This window comes from Loxodonta africana, chromosome 7 (genome assembly GCF_030014295.1).
Source record: "Loxodonta africana isolate mLoxAfr1 chromosome 7, mLoxAfr1.hap2, whole genome shotgun sequence".
NCBI classification, from domain to species: Eukaryota; Metazoa; Chordata; class Mammalia; order Proboscidea; family Elephantidae; genus Loxodonta; species Loxodonta africana.
This window is the reverse complement of record NC_087348.1, coordinates 65,683,295-65,704,202: the sequence shown is the minus strand read 5'-3', so window position 1 is coordinate 65,704,202 and position 20,908 is coordinate 65,683,295. Positions and strand designations below refer to the sequence as shown.

At 47.0% G+C, this 20,908-nt stretch overlaps 1 protein-coding gene across 1 annotated transcript in view; it reads right to left on the bottom strand.

The window, feature by feature from the left end:
• Nucleotides 1–15,498: 15,498 nt before the first annotated feature.
• USH1C (USH1 protein network component harmonin) overlaps nucleotides 15,499–20,908 on the bottom strand; it is a 47,148-nt gene continuing 41,738 nt past the window's right edge. The window contains 4 exon segments of the mRNA XM_023550811.2: nucleotides 15,499–15,645; nucleotides 15,647–15,684; nucleotides 18,076–18,135; nucleotides 19,464–19,570. Coding sequence (XP_023406579.1) covers nucleotides 15,501–15,645; nucleotides 15,647–15,684; nucleotides 18,076–18,135; nucleotides 19,464–19,570 — 350 coding nt within the window. The 3' untranslated portion in view covers nucleotides 15,499–15,500.

Genomic DNA, 20,908 nt, shown 5'->3' with positions numbered 1-20,908 from the left:
TGTGAGAGTTGCTTTAAAAAGTGTAGTCAGGTACACAAAATAGCATGGAAGGACTTCTGCCGACCGCAGGTTGTATTCTTGGAAACAACCCAAGTGTCCATCAATGCCTTAAAACATCAACAAAAACAAAAAACATTGTCTTATCCATAGTGTGGAGGAGCCCTAGTGGTGTAACGGTTAAGTGCTTGGCTGCTAACTCAAAGGCCAGTGGTTTAAACCCACCCAGCGGCTCTACAAGAGAAAGAGACCTGGAGATCTGCTCCCATAAAGATTAAAAAAAAAAAAAAATGCCTAGAAAACCCTGTGGGGTAGGGGTACTCTGTCACGTGGAGTCTCTATGAGTTGAAATTGGCTCAATGAGACCCAACAACAACAGTCTTTACAGAAGCAGATCACCAAGTCTTTCTCCCAAGGGGTAGCTGGTGGCTTCATTCAAACCACAGACCTTTTGGTTAGCAGCTGAGCGCTTAACCATTGTGCCACCAAGGGCAGTTCACATGGGGTCGAAATTGACTTGCCAGCACCTAACAACAGTAACAACATCCATGCTGTGGAATACTGAAAAGCAAGTGCAGAGAATAAAATAGGATTATGGGATTGTCATGAGTGGTAATGGATGTGATGGCAATGGATTTGGTAGTTTTTTTGTTCGCTTTTCTGTTTTTTAATATATACCGATGTGGAAAGATGTCCTAGATATAGATGCAGAGCAGCATGTACCACGTGAAACCATTCATCCCTGAGACAAGAGAAACAGACACACAGTTGCCCATGTCTCTGTGGGGAGGCACTGGGTCCCTGCAGCTTCCCCAACTCCAGTGATGCTGTCCTGCTTCTGATACAGGGGGCTGGAAAAAGGATAGACACGAGGAGCTTGCTCCAAGTAAGGATGCCCCAGTTTGAGAATTCACTGCCATCCTCCTGGCAAAATGGAAAACCTGGGCTGGGATTACAGGACTTGGATTCTTGTTCTCACTGACACACTGGGTGGGCGTGGGCTCAGGCAGGACCTGTGCAGGGATGGTTTAACATAGAACTCCAAACAAGTCTCTTCCTCCCTGAGGAACCAAATCACTGAGTTAAGAGCTGTGGGGACCAGGGTCTCAGGGAACATCTCGCTCAGTTGGCATAAAGTAGTTTATAAAGAAAATGTTCTACATTCTGCTTTGGTGAGCAGCGTCTGAGGTCTTAAAAGCCTGTGAGCAGCCATCTAAGATACTCCTCTGGTCTCACCCCATCTGGAGCAAGGGAGAATGAAGAAAACCAAAGACATAGGGAAAGATTAAGTCCAAAGGACTAATGGACCACAACCTCCACCAGACTGAATCTAAAACAATTAGATGGTGGCCAGTTACCACCACCAACTGCTCTGACAGAGATCACAATAGAGGACCCCAGACAGAGATGGAGAAAAAGGTAGAACAAAATTCTAACTCACACACAAAAAAAGACCAGACTTACTGATCTGACAGAGACTGTAGAAATCCTGAGAGCATGGCCCCTAGATACCCTTTTAACTCAGTACTGAAGTCACTTCTGAGTTTCACCCTTCAGCCAAAGATTAGACAGGCCCATAAAACAAAATGAGACTAAATGGGCACACCAGCTCAGGGGCAAGGACGAGAAGGAAATAGGGGACAGGAAAGCTGGTAATAAGGAACCCAAGGTCTAGAAGGGAAGAGTGTTGACATGTTTTGGGGTTGGCAACCAATGTCACTAAACAATATGTGTATTAATTGTTTAATGAGAAACTAGTTTGTTCTGTAAACCTTCATCTAAAGTACAATAAAAGAATTAAAAAAAAAAAAGATCTCTTCCAGCTCTATGTTGTTCAAGCCTTAGTGTCCTGTCTCTATCCAGTGACCCAGGTGTGCCAGTGGCCATAGTAGAGGGAGTCATCACAATAACAGTGATATAACGGAGCAGGGTGATAGTTTAAGAAATTAACCCTTTCAATAACCCCAGTCAATAGGGAGCAAGTTAAAAACAGAAACAAACATGCTATCACCCATGCTGTGGTATTCTATGCAACAAGTACTGAGAATATATATGTACTGACTCAGCAATGGACTTGAACATGCTCCCGGTCTCAAATAATGCTGGTGATCATGAGGATAATGCAGAACCTGGCAATGTTTTGTTTTGTTGTACATGGGGTTGCTGTGAGTCAGTCAGCACAAAGGCAGCTGTCTATCCATCTATCTGTACCGACATGGGAAGATGTCTGCTTTTCCCTCTCCACCCCCTTCAGGCAGATGGCTGAGGCTGTGGCCAGGTGGAAAGTAGAAAATTGTTGTTTCAAAGCCTGTGTCCACACGGGACTTAGACGTCTGTAGGACCAGTGAAAGAGAGGGGATTGATATATAGACAAAATGTCTTGGTGGAAACCTGCGAGAGACAAGAGACTCCCCCCCCCCCATCCCCATCCTGCCCGCTGTCAGGAGAAGGGAAGGGGACAAATTCTAGAGAGAGGGAGCCTGTGCTTGACCTCCCTGTCTGCCTGCTGTGGGCGTGAGTGGAGGACAGCAGCCAGATCCCAGAAAGGAAAAGGCCGTGCGTGGATTGTGTCAGAAAGTCCATACAAGGACTGCTTTGAAGGAAGTGTCCCTTGTTCCACAGCAGAACCACTAGGCTGACAGAGGCAGGGAACCCTGCTCTATAACTTTTGTGGGTGGATAATATGAGAACAAGATGAATCCTATGTGGCCTGTATGTAATACAGAGCAAGGAGATACTGCGTGATTTAAAGTCAGGAAAGGTGTGCGTCAGGGTTATATCCTTCTGCCATACCTACTCAACCTGTACGCTGAGCAAATAATTCGACAAGCTGGACTATATGAAGATCTAGGCATCAGGAGTGGAGGAAGACTCATTAACAACTTGTGTTACGCAGATGACACAACCCTGCTTGCTGAAAGTGAAGAGGACTTGAAACACTGATGAAGATCAAAGACCACAGCCTTCAGTATGTATTACCCTCAACAAAAGAAAACAAAATCCTCACATCTGAACCAATAAGCAACATCATGATAAACAGAGAAAAGAAGGAAGTTGTCAAGGATTTCATTTTACTTGGATCCACAATCAACACCCGTGGAAGTGGCAGTCAAGAGAGCAAATGATGCAGTGCATTGGGCAAATCTGCTGCAAAGGACCTCTTTAAAGTGTTAAAAAGCGAAGATGTCACTTTAAAGACTAAGATGTGCTTTACCTGAGCCATGGTGTTATCAATCACCTCATATGCATGTGAAAGCCGGACAGTGAATAAGGAAGCCCTGAGAAGAAGTGATGCCTTTGAATTATGGTGTTGACAAAGAATATCGACTATACCATGGCCTACCAAAAGAATGAACAAATCTATGTTGGAAGAAGTATAGCCAGAATGCTCCTTAGAAGTGAGGATGGCGAGACTTCATCTCACATACTTCGGACGTGTTATCCGGAGGGATCAATCCCTGGAGAAAGACATCATGCTTGGTAAGGTAAAGTGTCAGTGAAAAAAGGAAGACCCTCAATAAGATGAATTGACACAGTGGCTGCAACAATGGGCTCAAGCATAATGATCATGAGGATGGCACAGGACCAGGCAGAGTTTAGTTCTGTTGTCTAGGGTACCTATGAGTCAGAACCGACTCAATGGCACCTAACAACAACGACAACCACATCAGGGGTGGGGACAATAAATAAATAAATAAATAAACCACTTTGCTGTAGATGTGATTCCGACTCCTAGCGACCCTATAGGACAGAGTAGAACTGCCCCATAGGGTTTCCAAGGAGCGCCTGGTAGATTCTAACTGTTGACCTTTTGGTTAGCAGCCAAACTCTTAACCACTATGCCACCAGGGGGAAAGAGGAGGTTATTGCTTATGGAGTACTGAGTTTGGGTTTACAGTGATGGAAAAATTGTATTGATTAAGGGTAGAGTTGTACAATCGATTAATGCAATTGCTGTCAGTAAGTATTACTCCTGTAAAAAAGTTGAAATGGCAAAAGTTGTGCAATAGATATATTTGCAACAACAATATAAAAAAAAGAGCAGCTACTGAGACTGCTTACGTGCAACCAAATACCTCATGGGATTTGGTTCCTTGGTTTGGGGGTTTAGGGTCATGGCTTCATGGGACATCCAGTTAATTGGCCTAATAACATGTTTAGTGCTTCTGTTCTATCTCCTAGTTTATTGCTTAGTGCTTGGATTCTTAAAAACTTGCAAGCAGCCATTCAAGGCACAATGATTGGTCTCTATTTGCCTGGAGCAACAGAGGAAGAAGGAGAGTCAGGAATAGGAGGAGGAAAAGGAATGTGTGGCTAATTGCCTCTGTGAACAACTGCCTTCTTTGCTATGAGACCAGAACTCGATGGTGCCCAACTACCATCACTGAACGTTTTGATCGCAGATTCTATAGAAGAATCCTGATCAAAAAGGGGAAAGTGCAGAACATAATTTCAATTACCATGGAATCCAAAATTTCCAGAGCCATAAGAACCAAAAAACCAAAACCCATTGCCGTCGACTTAATTCCAAGGCTGGATAAAACCCTGAAACTATCGACCTGGTATAATCTTTAAACCTTAAACAGAAATAGCGCCTGAATTCTTCTTTAAACCAAACAATAGTTTAGCTTAACTAGTAAAGAATGTCTGCCTTGAACATTACGCTCTTTTAAGAGCTATCTATATGGGATCAAATTAACAACAGCAACTCGAAAGTATAGACAGGAACCTTAGAGGGCAGTGGGTTTATGTTAATGGTGGAGGAACAACTCAGAAAAGGAGGGTGAGAATGGTTGCACAATTTGAAAATGTTACTGAATTCTACACTTAGAAACTTGAATTGCTGTATGTTTTTGCTGTGTATATTCTCAACAACAACAAAAATAAATAAAAAGAAAAAAGAACAAACCCCATGGAGCCCAGTTCTCTGACACACCTGGAGTCACCTTAAGTTGAAGTTGACCATATGGCAACTGGTTACTGGTTGATGGACTATGGGGAGTTGAGCTTAAAATTAAAGTTCTTGTTCTTGCCACCTCATGTTTTGGTCTGAGATCACCCTCTACAGTAGCATAACCTAAAAGGATGACTCGTGTGCATGGCCTGGTTCCTCCACAGCCACTTGAGGTCAAACTCAGTCTCTTATTACATTCCCTCAAAAGATCCAGCTCCTCAGTGCATGGATAAAACATGGAGGCTTTACTGAAACTTCACCAAACCTGTTGCTGTCGAGTCTATTCCAACTCATAGTGACCCTATAGGAGAGAGTAGAACAGCCCCGCAGGTTTTCCAAGGAACAGCTGGTGGATTTGAACTGCTGACCCTTTGGTTAGAAGCTGAGCTCTTAACCACTGCACTACCAGGGCTCCAAACTCTACAGGGGAGTGGAAAAGACATCATTCACACACTTTACAGCAGAAACCTAGTAAAATTCCCCATTTTCTTTCTTCCTTCAATGTTCTTCTCCCCATGTGTTATTTCATATGTCCTCTTTCTTCCACACAGCCATGTTTTAAAAACACTACAATCCACCGCTCCCCTCCCCACCAAGAACAATTCAACATTTGCCTTCAGCTCACATACCCATTCAGGTTTTTCAAACATGCCTCCCTTCCCTTCTCAAGTTGCTGACCATCCCCCAAACTACTCTTTTCCTGGGCAGATGGGGAAATGGGAAGATAAGATTTTCTCCCTTTTGTTTCACCAACATTTGTTAATTATTCAGCATGTGCTGTGTACTTTACCTGTTTTAAATCTTATAGTAACCCTGTCTATAGTTCCCATTATCAGAGAAACCTGAGGCTTAGAGGGTTAAGCCATTTTCCCAAGGTCACAGCTGGGAACTGGCAGAGTAAGGATTGAAACACAGTTAGGCCTGGTTTCAAAGCCTGTGCTGTTAGCCACTTCCCAAAGGGATTCTGGGGGTACCAAAGATTTCCCTGTCTCTGAGACTTCGGCTCCTGAGGAAGGAGTACAGGCAAGTTAGCTAGGCTGCTCAGGCCCCAGAGAACAGACCTTTGGGAAAATAAGTGCATATGTGCATTTAGCCTTTTCTTTGTGTTAGAAATCCAAGGAAAGACCTAGCTAGTCCTATCCCTGGCATTAGTCAGGAGGCCAGATGGGAGAAGTTGAGTGTGAAGGAGGTCCTGCTGAGCTGGAGACTCACCCTGTAGATGAAGCCAGCACGCAAATGACCCCACTGTGATTTGTTTTGGAGACCACTCCCCTTAGTGACAGAGGGGAAGGTTGTATGTGAGCTACATAGGGAGGCGGCTCACAGTCTGGCCCAGCGCTGCGGGATCCTGTGTGGTGTGATGTCTAGCCCTTCTCTCCGCCCACCTGAGGCCATACTGCAGCAGAATCTTGACAAATGGCTAAGCCAAACAGATGCCTCCCTGGCACAGCCTGGCCCCTGACAGGTGCCTCTGGTAGGCACAGCATGGCCTCAGCTGTCTGCGGGGGGAGGGCCTGGCCAGAGCTGGGGCTGAGGCCAGGTGAGTCACTGCTGAGTGATTCACCTCCCCTGCGTCCTTCTCCCGTTCCCCTAGAAGGACTTCAGCTTCCATCCCCTGAGCAGAGGCTACCTGGACCCCAACTCTTGCTCAGGGAGTGATGAGTTCAGATCCTGGTTCCACCAGTGACCAGACTCATGACCTTGGGCAAGTCAACCTCACTGAGTCGCAGCTGGAAATCCAAGGACTAATCTCTCCCTTCAGGCACTGGTGGTTCCGTAGTAGGATTCTCTCCTTCTATGTGGGAGATTTGGTTCTGATTCTTGGCCAGTGCCCCTCATTTGCAGCCACCACCCACAGAAAAAAAGGCTTGGTGATCTACTTCCAACAGCCAGCCAATGAAAGCCCGATGAATCACAACGGCCTGATGAGCAACTGATTATCGAGATGGTGCAGGACTGGGCAGTGTTATCTTGTGCATGGGGTTGCCATGAGTTGGGGAGAGCTCAACAGCAGCTCACAACAACAACTTCTCCCTTATAGGTCATGTGTGTGAGAAAGCTTGACACACAGTAAACACTCTGAGAAATCAGCTGAGGGCTTCTTACCCCAAATCCCAAGATACCTGTTGCCATCAAGTTGATCCTACTCATAATGACCCCTCAGGACAAAGTAGAACTGCTCTATAGGTTTTCCAAGGAGCAGCTGGTGGATTTGAACTCCCAACCTTTTGGTTAGCAGCTAAGCACTTAACCACTGTGCCACCAGGGCTCCATATATAAATATATATATAATTGAGGAGCTCTGGTGGCATAATGGTTAAAATGCTCCACTACTAACCAAAAGGTCAGCAGTTTGAACCCACCAGCCGCTCCACGGAAGAAAGATGTAGCAGTCCGCTTCGCTAAAGATTACAGCCTTGGAAACCCTATGGGGCAGTTCTCATCTGTCCTATAGGGTTGTTATGAATCAGAATCAACTCAATGGCAGCAGGTATATATAGTATTGAGTGCCTACCTAGTGCCAAGCTCTTTGTTGCATTATCTGGCTTGCGATCATCTCCCTTTGAGGCAAGTGATATAATCGTCATTACACACAGAACGAGACAGCTCAGAGAGGATAAGTCATTTGCTCAAGGTCATCCAGCAAGGTAGGTGCAGAGCCCGAGCTCCTATTTGGTCATCCTTTTGAAAGACAGGACCAAGCTGGGGTAGGGATGGGGTAAAAAGGCACAAAGGGCAAAAAAGAGAGTGGGAGTTACCCAGTTGGAAGGCAGCATGATGTGGTGGGTGGGAGGGAGTGGCTTGTCCAGGAGCGATGTCTGCAGAGCAAGCCCCCTGTTTTTATTTGGACTTGGCCAGTCTGAGCGTGTGCACCTGTACATAAGGCATATCTCTGACTTCCGTGTGCACTGGTGTACGCATGGAGCCAGATGTGCCCAGGCCTGAGACTGTGGTTCTGTGGGGGGAGGAGGAAGACCCTTCACTCTGGTACTTGGTCAAAGAAAGATCAGAGATCTAACAGGGAGAGAGAGAATGGGGGAGGAGTGAGAGAGACACCGAGACAGAGACTCACAGCCACCTCTTAGCATTCACCTGCTCTAAGGAAACATTGCTAAAGTGCCCCAACCCACGTAGAGCCCAAAGCTATTTTTAGCTAAAATGTGCACATTAAAAATTCAAATTGGTGAATATATTCCATTTGACGCTTATTTGGATAGTGAGTGTGTCCATGAGGAGACAATTATTTAATGACGTGGGTGCCCTGGGGCTTGAGCAAAGGACAGAGCCTGGAAAAGTTTTATTAAGAAGAGCCCAGTTTGTCGAGAAGCATCACCTTTTCCATTGGAGCTGGAGAAATCAAATTCTGCTGCTGATCCAGAGACCAGCCCCTGGCGGAGGGTGTTGAGGTGTTGCTTATCCCCCTAATTGGGGAAAATATCTTGGCTCAGCCTACAGATGTTCAACAGGTGCTCTACAACTGAGGCAATCAGCCAATCAATTAACAGGCATTTATTGAGGACCTCCCCTCCCCCCCCCCCGTGTACCCTCTAGACTTCCCTGTAAACATACGAAGTGAATATCATTGTGTCCTTAGGAAACTGAGACTAAGGGACTTGCCCTAGCTCACACAGCCAGTGAGATAGAGCCTAGTCTGGAACCATGGTTCAGCTGGGTCCACAACCTCCATGCTTCCCGTAACAGTGGTTCTCAAAGTGTGGTCCTGGGCCATGGGCACCACCTTGGGATTTGTTAGAAATGTAAATTCGTGGATCCCACCCTGGACCTACTGAATCTGAAACTTGGTGTGGTCCAGAAATCTATTTATTCACAAGTCTCCGGGTAATTCTGATGCACGCTAAAGTTTGAGAATCATTGCTGTCTACCACATTATCTCCTGTTAAGAAAAAGTAGTGGATGTTCCCTGCCCTCAGAAGTTTGCAGTCTGCTTGGAGAAACAAGACAAACATACAAACAAAACAAAAAGGTAAGTTCCTGTTTGGGATGATAAAAAGTTTTGGAAATAGTGGTGATGGTTGCCCAATATTGGGAATATAATTAATGCCACTAAATTGCACACTTAAAAATGGTTAAAATGGCAAAGCTTATGTTATATATATTTGACTACAATAGAATAATAATTTTGAAAAAACAGCATAAGAGACACATCAACAGAGGCCATATATGGTCCTTATTTTAGATCCTGATATGAATAAGCTATTAAGAAAAAAATTAGACAAGCAAGGAAATTTGAACACTGACTAATATTAAGGAGTGAGAGTTGAATAAAAAAGAAAGAGTGACTAACAATTGGAGCTTATCTGGGCTCAGAGAGGTAGCCTAGCACTGGCACCTGCCGGAAGCCAGAGGGGAAAAGAATGGCCCAGTGCATGCAGATGGAGAAGAGTTGGAGACCCCCAGGTTGGAGAGGAGATGCCAGTGACAGGCGGCTGGAATAAAACTTTCAAGATGCACTGAGTTAACCAACAAGCCTTGCTGGGGTGAGGGTGCACTGAAGGGAGTCATGGAAAATAACGGGGGAAGGGAGGGATTTCCAGTGCTTTGGAATTTCCAGCTAAGGCGCTCCCTATTTAGTTCTGCCCCTACAGCAGCACTTAGGAAGCACGTGTTGTGTGTGCCCAGCACTGGACAATGGAAGCTAAAAACAGGGCTTCCCAGAGGCTGTGCTGTCCTCTCTGTGGGGACAGCCCTCCTCCCACTTCCCTGGGCCACCTGACAAGCTGCTTCTCAGCTTTCAACATAGGGCTCATATGTCACTCCCTCAGAGCACAGTGGTGTAGTGGATAAGAGCTCGGCTGCTAACCAAAAGTCCAGCAATTCAAATCTACCAGCAGCTCCTTGGAAACCCTATGGGGCGGTTCTACTCTGTCCTATAGGGTTGCTGTGTGTCCAACCGAAGACTAGAGGGCACTTAACAACAACAACAATGTCACTCCCTAAGAGAAGCCTGCCCTGACCCTCTCCACAGGCAGGCAGTGTTGGAGATCCCTTCTCCAGGCCCTCCTGCCCTGCCACCAGCACTTTGTATAATCCCTGTCCCTGCACTTACCAGCAGTATTGTGATGATATATTGAAGAGTCGTCTGCCCCACTGGGCTAGAAGTCAGTTGAGGGCTGAGACTAGGTCTTATATTGCTTTGATTTTGACACAGAGTAGGTGTCCAATCACAGTAAATAACTTGTTAATAAATGAATGAATGAATGAATCAATCAGTGATGATGATTACCCATCATAGCTGTGTGCCTGCCAAGTTGAGTGAAAAGCAGATGTTTATAAATTGGACTTGACTTTCTCATGGACTTACATTACATCATTAGCGATGCATTTTCTTTGTCTGTTTTTGACAAATTATTCTTTTTTAAAAAATATTTTACTGTGTTTTAGCATAGTTTACATAGCAAATTAGGTTCCCATTTAGCAATTTTTATATAAATTGTTCCATGACATTGATTACAATTTTCACAATGTGTCAGCATTCTCATTATTTCCATTCTTTTTGTCCTGTTTCCATTGATCTGACTTCGCTTCCCCTCTTTGTCTTCTCATCTTTGCTTTTGGCTGAATGTTGACCTTTTGGTGTCATATAGTTGATTGTTTAAGGGAGCACATTACTCACAGGTGTTATAAGCTAATCTATTATTTGGCTGAAAGGTGACCTGCAGACCAAAGACATCCTACTAATGCTGGGGATACAGTGGTGAATACAGTGCCTGCCCCCATAAACCAAACCAAAACAAACCTGTTGCTGTCAAGTCGATTTTGACTCATAGAGACTCTATGGGACAGAGTAGAACTACCCATAGGGTTTCCAAGGAGCAGCTGGTAGATTCGAACTGCTGAACTTTTGGTTAGCTGCTGAGCTTGTAACCACTGTGCCACCAGGGCTCCAAAGGAGCTCACTACTTAATCTTCCGGGTGTTCTTGACATCCCCATCCTCTTCATCGGTAATAATTTTTGTTTGTTTAAATTATTACCTTTTCATGAGAGTAGATTTTGGGTCAGGGACACTTTTGAAAATTTGGGAAAAGCTTTGGACCCATTCCTTAAAAGGCAATCTAAAGCTGGGATTCATGAACTCTCCCTAAATCTACCTGTGGAGTCTTGAGTTAGGAACTGGAGGCCTGAGGTGGCTGTTAGGTGGGTGTCATTGATCTGTGCCAAGGGTTTGAAGCTGCATCAGGCAGAATTTTGCCCCATGGTACCTGCCAGGTGAGTAAATGGGACCTGATAGTAGAGTCTGAACTGGCTCACTGATTTTGGATGACCCTTGACCAATGAAGAGTCCATGGCTAGAGTGGTCAATAGTGCCACTACAGGCAGAGGGAGAAACTCCGCTTCCCCTGAGGCGGCTGCCTTCACGGCTTGCCAGTGATGCTTGTGGAGAACCTGCTATTTGCCCACCTGTGACCAACATACTTCATTTGTGTACATGGACTAGGGGGAAATTAAACTTCCCTGAATTTCTCTGTGTTTCTGTAAAAAGTCCTAGCCTCCTGAGACACATTCCTGTCCCCATGATATAAAGATAGGAATCTTTGCTCTCACTTCCCCTAGAGGCATTTTACTCCTTACATACCATAAGAATTAGATCTGTAGCTATTTGTTAACGTTCTGATCCAAGAAAATAATAGAACTTCTTTTATCTCACTGAGAGAGCCATGCTTATAGCCAGGACTAGGTCCCTAAATGAAGCTTCCAAGGTGCCAGGAAGACCAGAGCACTATCTTCCTAGGTATTTACATTCCAAAAGTTTCTGGTAAGAACCCAGGATCCCTTCCATCTGCCTCAAAGGAGCAACTTTTTCCCCATCTCCTTTCTGGGGGAGAGGGAGTGGCTTTCTCTCTCTCTCGTATGTAAGTGGAGAAATCCATTGTTTGCCCTTTACCTATGGAGAGTCCTCCCACGCATATAATAAATTTTTCCACCCTGGCTTTCAGTGAGTCATCTAAAGGTAAAAGGGGGGGGGGGGCTACATGCTGATTATTTAGTAATTAATTAAATTAATAATTAATAAGGTGATTAATAAGAAATCTATCTCTGATCTATAACACCTCGTGAGTACCTTCAGGATAAAATTAATAAAAATGAATATTGTAAAGCCAACATACATGTGTGTACACGCACGCATTTTGCTAGAGGCCTGTTGGGAAGCAGTGGTTGCTCTCCTAGGGAAAGAGAAGGTACGTGGAGGACTTTCCTCTTTAATGTGGGGAAAGGGGAGACAGCCCCCTTGCAGTTGCTGTGGGTGTAAGTGTGGGGGATACAGAGGCAGTGTAAGGAACAGTGCTTTGCCTCAGAGTCCACTTTTAGGCAGCCACATGAGGGGTGAAATGGGCTCCAGGCTGCTCTTTCTACAGCACCTACCACAGGTTTTTAAGAAGTTAACATTAATTGGAGAACCAAGAACTGTTTCTAAGCACATCATCTGTATTTCATTTGATACTTACATTCTACGAAGTGGGCACTATTTATATCCCTTTCATAGTTGAAGAAAATGAGATGAAGAGAGGTTAAGTAACATGACCAAGGTCAGATTTCAGTTCTTCCTTCTCGGATATTTGGAGATCAAGTATGTCAGCCCTAGAAGACACCCCACTTTCCATTTCTTGTTCCCAACCAGTACCCAAGCAGTGGGTCCTGAGAGTTGCCGAAGGTTGCAGAGATGGCACAAGGGGGCCCCTGGCTTCCTGGGCCTCAGGTTCCTCCAAAGTAGGTCACAGGGAGAGGAAAAAGAAGAAAAAGAGGGAGAAGGGAGCTGCTGGGGACAGGGGACTCTTGGTGGACACCCCTTTTTGTTTGCTCAGATCCATTTCCCATTCTTCTCTAACAGCACCCCGATTTTCTTTTGGAAACCACCCTTTCCTCTCCACTCAGTCCATGTGGTGCTGCTGCAGGTGACTCCACCGCTCGCTCCAAGGGTGGGCATGTGACCCAGGTCTGGCCAATCAGGGATGGCCATACCCCCAAGTCCGGCTCATCAGAGTAAACTATCAGGATTTAGCTAGAATTAAACCCCAGTAGCTTTTTTTTAGCATAGTGGTTAAGAGCTACGGCTACTAACCAAAAGGTCAGCAGTTTGAATCCACCAGGCACTCCTTGGAAACCCAATAGGACAATTCTCCTCTGGCCTATGGGGTTAGAATTGGCTTGACAGCAATGGAGTTAATTAGGAAACAGTGCGATTTTTCTACTGGGGTTGCACTACCTGGTAGAATACATTTGGAATACTACAGGCCACCCTGGCGTCATACAGGAAGAGCCCATCTAAGAATGAAGCCAACCACAGGAGGGTAGAGCCAAGAGGTGGCAAGAACAAATTCCTAATGACGTTGTTTTTAGCACCTAGATCCAGCCAAACCTGACATCAAATACTCAAGAATTTTTCCTTAAAAGTTCATTTGGAGTTGGGTTTCTGTAACTTGTAACCCAAACAGCCTACCCCAGGAGGGAGCAGCAAGCTCACACTTACTGAGCTCCCATTTTATAATTGGCATGGGCCTTGAAGGATGCATAGAAGTTCATGAGGAGGACAGGGCATTGTGAACATGTGCAAAGATACAGAGAAGTGATGGAGCATGTCAAGTCCAGGAAACTGAAGAGTTTCTGGTGTAGCTGAAAGGAAGGAAATGATTGACAAGAGATGGAGCTGGAAAAGTTGTCAGGGGCCAGGTGATGTTGGGCTTTGAATGCAGGCTAAGGTGTTTGGACTTTGTCCTGAGAACAACGAGGGAGTCACTGAAGAGTTTTCAGCAGGGGTTTGGCTGGCTCACCTGCAATGTGAAGGACACACTAAAGCAGAGAGGAAATAGAGGCAGGGAGGAATTTTTTTCTGGCTGGAGTTTTTCCTGGTGCCCCTAAATTCAGATTCTGTATGGTTTCTTCTCCATTTATTTGAGGCAGTATCATACAATGGTTAATGATATGAGCTCCTGGAATCACCCTACTGGGTTTACATCCTGGCTCTGCCACCCACTTACTAGTTATTTAACGTTGATTATGTTACTTAATGTCTTGGTGACTCAGTTTCCTCAGTGAAAACAGCAATTATCTACCTCATAGGGTTCATTGTCATGATTAAATGGATGACTATGTTTAGGGCCTAGCACAGTGTCTGACACAAAGCAAGCACCTGGTAGTTAGTAGCAATCTTATTTCTACTAAGACCAGTGGGTGGGCTCCTTGGGTACAAACCCCAGGCAAGAAGGAGAGCAGCCCCTGGCCCTCTGGCCCTCTGGCCCTCTGGCCTGTCCCTGCATCAGCCCCACCTACCTTCCCTGGGGGCTGTGCCTGCCCCCTCCAGTTCTCACAGAGGCATGGCCAGCCTGGGCCCCAGGGAGCCAGGAAGGGTCACTGCAGGGACAGAGGGAGAACAGGGCTTTCGGCTCTGGAAACAGATTCTTATCCAAACCTCAGTCTTGGGAATTAGGCTGAAATTGGTGAGAACAAGCTTCCCAGCCCTGCACAGGCCCAAAGGGGGTGTCTCAGAAGAACAGAGGCTGTAAACTCAGACCTTTCACTTTCAACTCCTAGATACAGAGGTGAGAGGCTCAAGCTGGCTCAACAAACCCCAGGGACTAGCCGTGGGAACAACTTCAATGAGATTGATGAAATGCTAAAAGTTCAAAGTCAAAGGGCATCCTTGAGGCCTCAGCCTTTTTAGGTTTGTGTTTCTACTGTGTGGTGCAGTGGAAAGGGCGGCTCTGCCACCAGCTGAGGGGATCTTGGGCAAGCCACCCCTCCTCGACAGAAGGGACTTGACTTATCCCCTACTAGCCCCCTGGAGTTACACATACTTGCCTCGAACCCTTATCTCCTCCAGGGTGTCCTGCTGCGTGTAATTTCATGGAGGGAGTAAGGCCACCTGCACCCCTCAATCATATCCTGTCTTGGTGACCTCATGAGAAGCAGCTGTGGCCATGCTGTTCTTGAGAGAAGCTGGGGCACCCCACACCTCAAGCACACCCTCTGGGTCTCCTGCCTTCAGCTACCCTTTCTGGAATTGAGCAAACCCTCTGCCACATGGACATAATTCCTGGCATCTCTCCACTGAAAAGACACTGAAGCCAGCCCAGCCCATCTCCTGCACCCTCAGTCTCTGCTCCAAGCTAGTCCCTGGCCATTTGATCATGCCCTTCATGTCAGACCATGACCATGGCCCTGCACTCTTTCTTACTCTTGAATCAGGGCCAAAACCTTATGGTTTGAATATGAGAGTCTTGAGTCCACTGCCCAAATCCATACTCACACTTGTAAGATGGGAAAAAATCTGCTTATTTTATGAATGAGCTCAGAGTAAGGCTTGTGGCAGCAATTACAGCAAAGAGAGAGGGATGGAGAGAGAGATCCAAGAGTTAGGTCCTATTAGGGTTCAAGGGAGGAGTTCCCCAGGGCTGGGAGAGACAAAATTCACAGGGCCAGAGGAAAAGAAATAGTGTGGATTCCAGGGGCTCTCTTCAGAATGGCTGGCTCCCGCCTCTCCACATTGGCCTTCAGAAGAGTGGCCCCAAGTATTCCTTGTCCAGTCCTAGCTCAGGGCCAAAGGGCATCTGAAATCCCTGGGTGCTGGGTGTGGGTTTCCCAGGATGTCTTCTGGTGCCTGCAGCCTGGGTGTCTCTCACAGCTGGTCCCAGGCCTTGTATTCAGGAGGTGGGTCCAGAGCCCATTGTCTTCTAGAATGAATTTGGTTTCTTCCTCTGGACTTCAGAAGAAGGTCCTGTGGGGAAGAGGAAATAGACCAAGTGGGTACAGGCCTTGTGGGTGCACACTCAGCCCAGAGCAGGGCCCTAACATTGAGCAGTACCCACTTTGGCAGCACAAGGCCTTCTCAGCCTCTGGAGCCCCCACCCTGTATGGCCCACCAGTGACTACACCCTGGCCACAGCCATGGCACAGAGGAGGCCAGGGAGAAAGTAGATGGTTGCCAGGAGTGGGAAAGGAGGGGACCAGGAGGAAGAAGAGCTGCGATCCCTCGCAAAGAACAGATGACAAGTGACAGAAAACATTGGGCCGATTAGGCTATCCCAGAAGCCACAGCATAAAAGGCCAACTGTCTTGGGGGCATGTTTTGGGAAACTTATAGCAGAAAAGTACAGGCTAGGGTGTGCCAGCGGGGCACTTCAGGCCACACCAAACACTGGTTTCACAGCCACCTGCCAGCTCTGTCCTTGGGCACAGCCTGGTCACAGGTGGGAAACATCCTATAGCTAGGCTCCATGTTGTGTCCCACAGATAGAGCCTGCACCCGAGAGAGTGAGAGGGACAAAGGACAGTTTGGTCTGAGTATGGCTCAGGCCACAATAGGTCACAACAGGACATGAGCAACGCCAACCCACCAAACCTGGTTCTTTGGACCAGCCTTAAAATGCTCTGAGTTGCCCATCTGGGTGCTGCGTAGGACCCGTGGCAGGTCCCAGGGACCGTGGAGAGGCAGGACTCCCGAGTCCCAGGTAGGTGTTACAGACAGGGCTCTGCTGCCCTGAGCGGCAGGACCTCTGAGTCCCACGGATTTCAAGTGTGGCCAACGGCAGGCCCCAGGCAGCATTTCAGGGATGGCACCTCACACATCCCTCCAGGTGCCAGTCCAAAGAACCTGCCAACAGGATCAGCAGCCAATGGCCGCTGCACGCAGCATGAACAGATGGGGCCCTACACCTTGTCTGCCTATTTACCGTGGGGACTGCTGGGCCCTAGCTGCAGGAGGAGCCTGTGTCTGTGTATGGGAGCATGGTCTACAAGGAGCTTTTGGACCAACTGGGGGCTGTTGGCTGCAGAGGAGGCAAAAGAAGAGCTACATACACAGAGCAGAGCAAGAAACAAAACAGGGTTTGGCTATTCCCGGGCAGGGCTCCGCCGGACCTCTCCCTTCACTTGGCTGCTGCCTGAGGTCCTGCACAGGCCCTGGGTTTCAGAATTAGGAGTTGAATGGGCTTTGTTTCTTCAAAACAGGCAGGGAACTCAGCCTCTGCCTCGTAGTGGAAACAAGCAGGTACAGGCAGCAGAGGTCTGACAAGTGTGGGCGGGCGTGGGGGGAGGTGATGCAATGAGGTAAGGATGGAGGTGAGACACCAAGAGACAGAAAGAGAGAAATGGATGCAGAATGGCAAACACAGAGAAACGGGGACTCAGAGCCAGGGAAAGAGAGAAACAGGAATGAAGAAAAAGACAGGGCTTTGAACCAGGTTCAACTCCTGCTGAGGATTCGCAGTTCTAACAAGTTCCCAGGTGTTGCTAATGCTGCTAGTAGAGCAGTGGGTCTCAAAATTTATTATACATAAGAATTACCCGGGGATTTTGTTAAAATGCAGATTTCGATTCAGTGTATCTGGGTTAGAAATACAAATTCTCGGCAGGGGCTCAAATGGAAAAGAACCCATTCTGAAAACCTGGAAAAAGGGTAAGAGAGAAGGGAGAGAGGGATAAAGGGAAAAAGAGAGAGAGAGGAGAGAGAGATTGACAGGAAGGAAGGAGGGCGAAAGGAGAAGGACAGAGATTGAGAGAGAGACAAAGAAAAGGAAGAAAAGGAAGAGGAGGGAAAGAGAGAATATGAGAGAGACCCACACAGATACAGTGAGAGAATGAAACAGATACAGAAAGAGACAAACACATAATGAATACAGAGAAAGAGACTGGGCCAAAGCTCTCTGGAGATCTCATGGGAAGGGACCAAAAGCCTGCAGTCCTGGCCACCTAGAAATGCCGCATGAGAGAATGCAGTTAAGCATCAGGAAGACCTTACAGAGAGGGAAGGATGGACACAGAAATCTTTAAACTATCTGATGGTGTAATGGAAAAAGTTCTGAGTCACCAATCAGAAATCCTGAGTCTCCGTCCCAGCTTCCTTTACTTGGTCTGAGACCTTGAGCTTCTCTGGGGCCCAGTTTCCCATAGGTAAAGAAGAATTTAGACAAGATGGCCCTGGAGACAGTGCTGACAATGCTTGAGGAGTATGACTTAGTTCTAGGATTTCTCTAGGCCAGGGGCTCTCTAGGAGCTACTACTACTAGAAACGGTGTGCTTGGGGTGAAAGTGGGGGTGGGCTAGGAGAAGGAGGCCAAGATTCTGGAGGAGGAGGAAAGGAGGCAGTGGGCTAGGTGCCAGCACACACTTACAGCTCATCGTCATACTCCTTGGGAGGACAGACGGCAATCACAAGGTCAATCCAGTCCTGTAGGGAGAAGCAGTGTGACTCTGGAGACACACTCAGGGTGAGATGGCATGTCTGCCCCTGCCACTCTATTCCCATTCCTGGACACCATGGCCCAGGGGCAGCCGGTTGGAGCCTTCTTCCCATGGGGGCCAAGTGGGGGTTAGGGGTCCTCCTTTTGGGGATGGGCCCTATGGTCTGGGAAAGCTTCCAGTCTCTAAGGCTACAGAACCAGAGAGGCCAGGGTCTCAGGACCCTCAAAGTTCCCAAATGGTGATCTGTGAACCAGGGCCAAGTGGCAATCTTGGAATCATTTGGGGAATTTTTTTTTAAACTGTAGACTCATGGACTTGGCCATTGGAAGTCTGAGGCGGGTCCTGGGAAACATATTTTTAACAAAATCACTACTTAATTCTAATGCACAGCCAATTGGGGAACTTCTGGCCCAGTTTTCCAACCCTAACATTTGAATTCCCTCAATGGCATCACTGCCATCCTTGGCTTGTCCATCATTGTCCATCCTTGGCTTGCATGCATCCAATGAAAATAATCTGAACCATCACTAGGCCCCTCTGCCATGTGATAGCTCCTAATACTAGGCTATAAAATCTCTCCCCAGGACCACTCTCCATCCGTTCCAGCTCTGCCCTCAAGAATCACAGAGAATACTTCTCTACCCTCTACCCTAATGCAGCCCTTCAGATAATCAAAGACAGTCATCATGTTACCCGTGAGTCTTCTCTTCTCCATATCCCTTCATGGGGGTCCCAGTCCCATCCGATCAGCTTCCTCGGCACTGAACTTAATACCTCAGGCTCGGCTGCCTGCATACAGTTGTACAGGGTTGTGCATTGCACAAGGTGTGGGGGAACCCTTCATGCTGTACTCTGTAGGAGGGCACCCTCGGACTGTGCAGTGCACAGCCTGGAAGGCCTCATGTGGTGGCCCTGACCCATTTGGATGTCTGATGAGTATGGAGAAGACTACCAGCCCTTCCTTCATCCTGGGCCCTCTACTTCTGTTAATGCTTTCTAGTAGCCCCAAGCACTCTGTTGATTCCTGTTTGGTGTGCAGTTAGAGAAGACCTTAAAGTCTTTTTCTCGAGTGGGATGCCATACCTGGTCTTCTGGAGTCTGTGCAACTGGCTTTTTGAACCCAGGGTCAAGAATTGACACTTATTTTTTGGAATCCCATTTCATCAGATTTATACCATTGGCTGGATAGGGTATGTCGGTGTCACTCAAAGGTTGCCTGGACCCCGTATACTGCCCTGGAATGGGGCACCCTGCAGAGTCCAGGGTTTGAGGTAGGCAGGCAAGCAAGAGAGGGAAGCAGAGGGCCATTCTTACTCCCTGACTCCAGGCCTTCTGCAGGGCAGCCTCAGCCTCAGCCAGGGTATAGTCAGTCACAATCTTGCCATTGATTGCCATGATCTCGTCCCCTTTCACAATGCCACCTGCCAAAAGAGATGAGGCTGATTAGCTGATCTGGCTGTATGTGGCATGTGCCAGGCCCAGGGCTTGGCGGGGGGCCACTGTGGGGCTGCAGAAGAGGCCTGAGCCTTGGGCTCTGAAAGCTCACATGGGGTCAGAAAACAGGAGGCGATGCAACCCACCAGGTAACACGAGGGCATTTTCCCCCACCCACCCACCCACCCACACTCTCACCCTGGCTCAGTAGACTCGGGACACTGGTGATGAGGTACTACCACAACAGCTCTTGAATGGGCCTCTGTTATTGGCTCTGGCCAAAGCCAAAAGGAGACAGTCCTGCATTTCCAGTGAGGTTATCAGAAACATTAGTTCTGCAAACAGACCCTCTCCATGTGCGGGCCAGATGGTTCTACTTCAGGCCCCTCAGCATGCCAAGCTCTTTTCCTGCCTCCGAGCCTTCATATGCTGTTCCATCTGGAACACTCTCCCCTCTTTCTTCTCTTCTTTTAGGTCTCAGATGAAATGTCTCCTCCTCAGAGGACCCTCTCTGATTCCCAGCTCCATCTAAAGCAGATTTTTCCTATTACTCTCTTGCAGCATCTTGGTCTTTCTCTGCATAGCATTTTTCACAATTTGTAATCATATATCTGTTTACTTGTTTACTGAGGGGCTCTCCCACCAGACTGTAAGGTCTATGAGGGCAGGGACTATCTTTTGGGCTCACCACTATATCCCTAGCACTTAAGATAATGCCTAGCACGAAATAGGAACTCCAAAGATATTTGTTGAAGAAATGAATGATGTTAAAAGTATCCTTAGATAAGATGTCCTGTGGTTTAATAAATTTGTGAAACGCTGAGTTAAAAGCTAAACAGAGTTAGTCACTGCAGGACTTGTCAGAGCCTTTAATATGTTAGTATGTATCATGGCTCTCCAAGAAGTGGATAAATTGTGCATGGCTTCACACACTTCTTTGACTTCAGAACCCTTTTCTGAAGACTTTCTTCCAGTTCCAGTGTCCACAAAACACACTCTGGGTGATACTGAAATAGGTCAATCAAAAGCTTTGTGGGCCTGGGCATGAAGGCCCACAAGGATTGCGGTGTGTGTTAGTGAAGATGGCAGCTGTGGTGGCTTAAAACACATGTGCTCTTGGGGAAACTTGTACCAGCTACTTGCATGTCCAAAGTAGTGAGGGACTAAACTATGGACGGCAGCTTTCTCTGGACAATGGGACTGCGGATAGGTAGCTGGTGACTGTCACTTGTCCATTTTATACAAATCCATATTGTTTGAATTTATTAAAGAGTATATGTTATGTTTTTCATTTATTTAAAAAATAAAGCATTAAAAAAAAATTG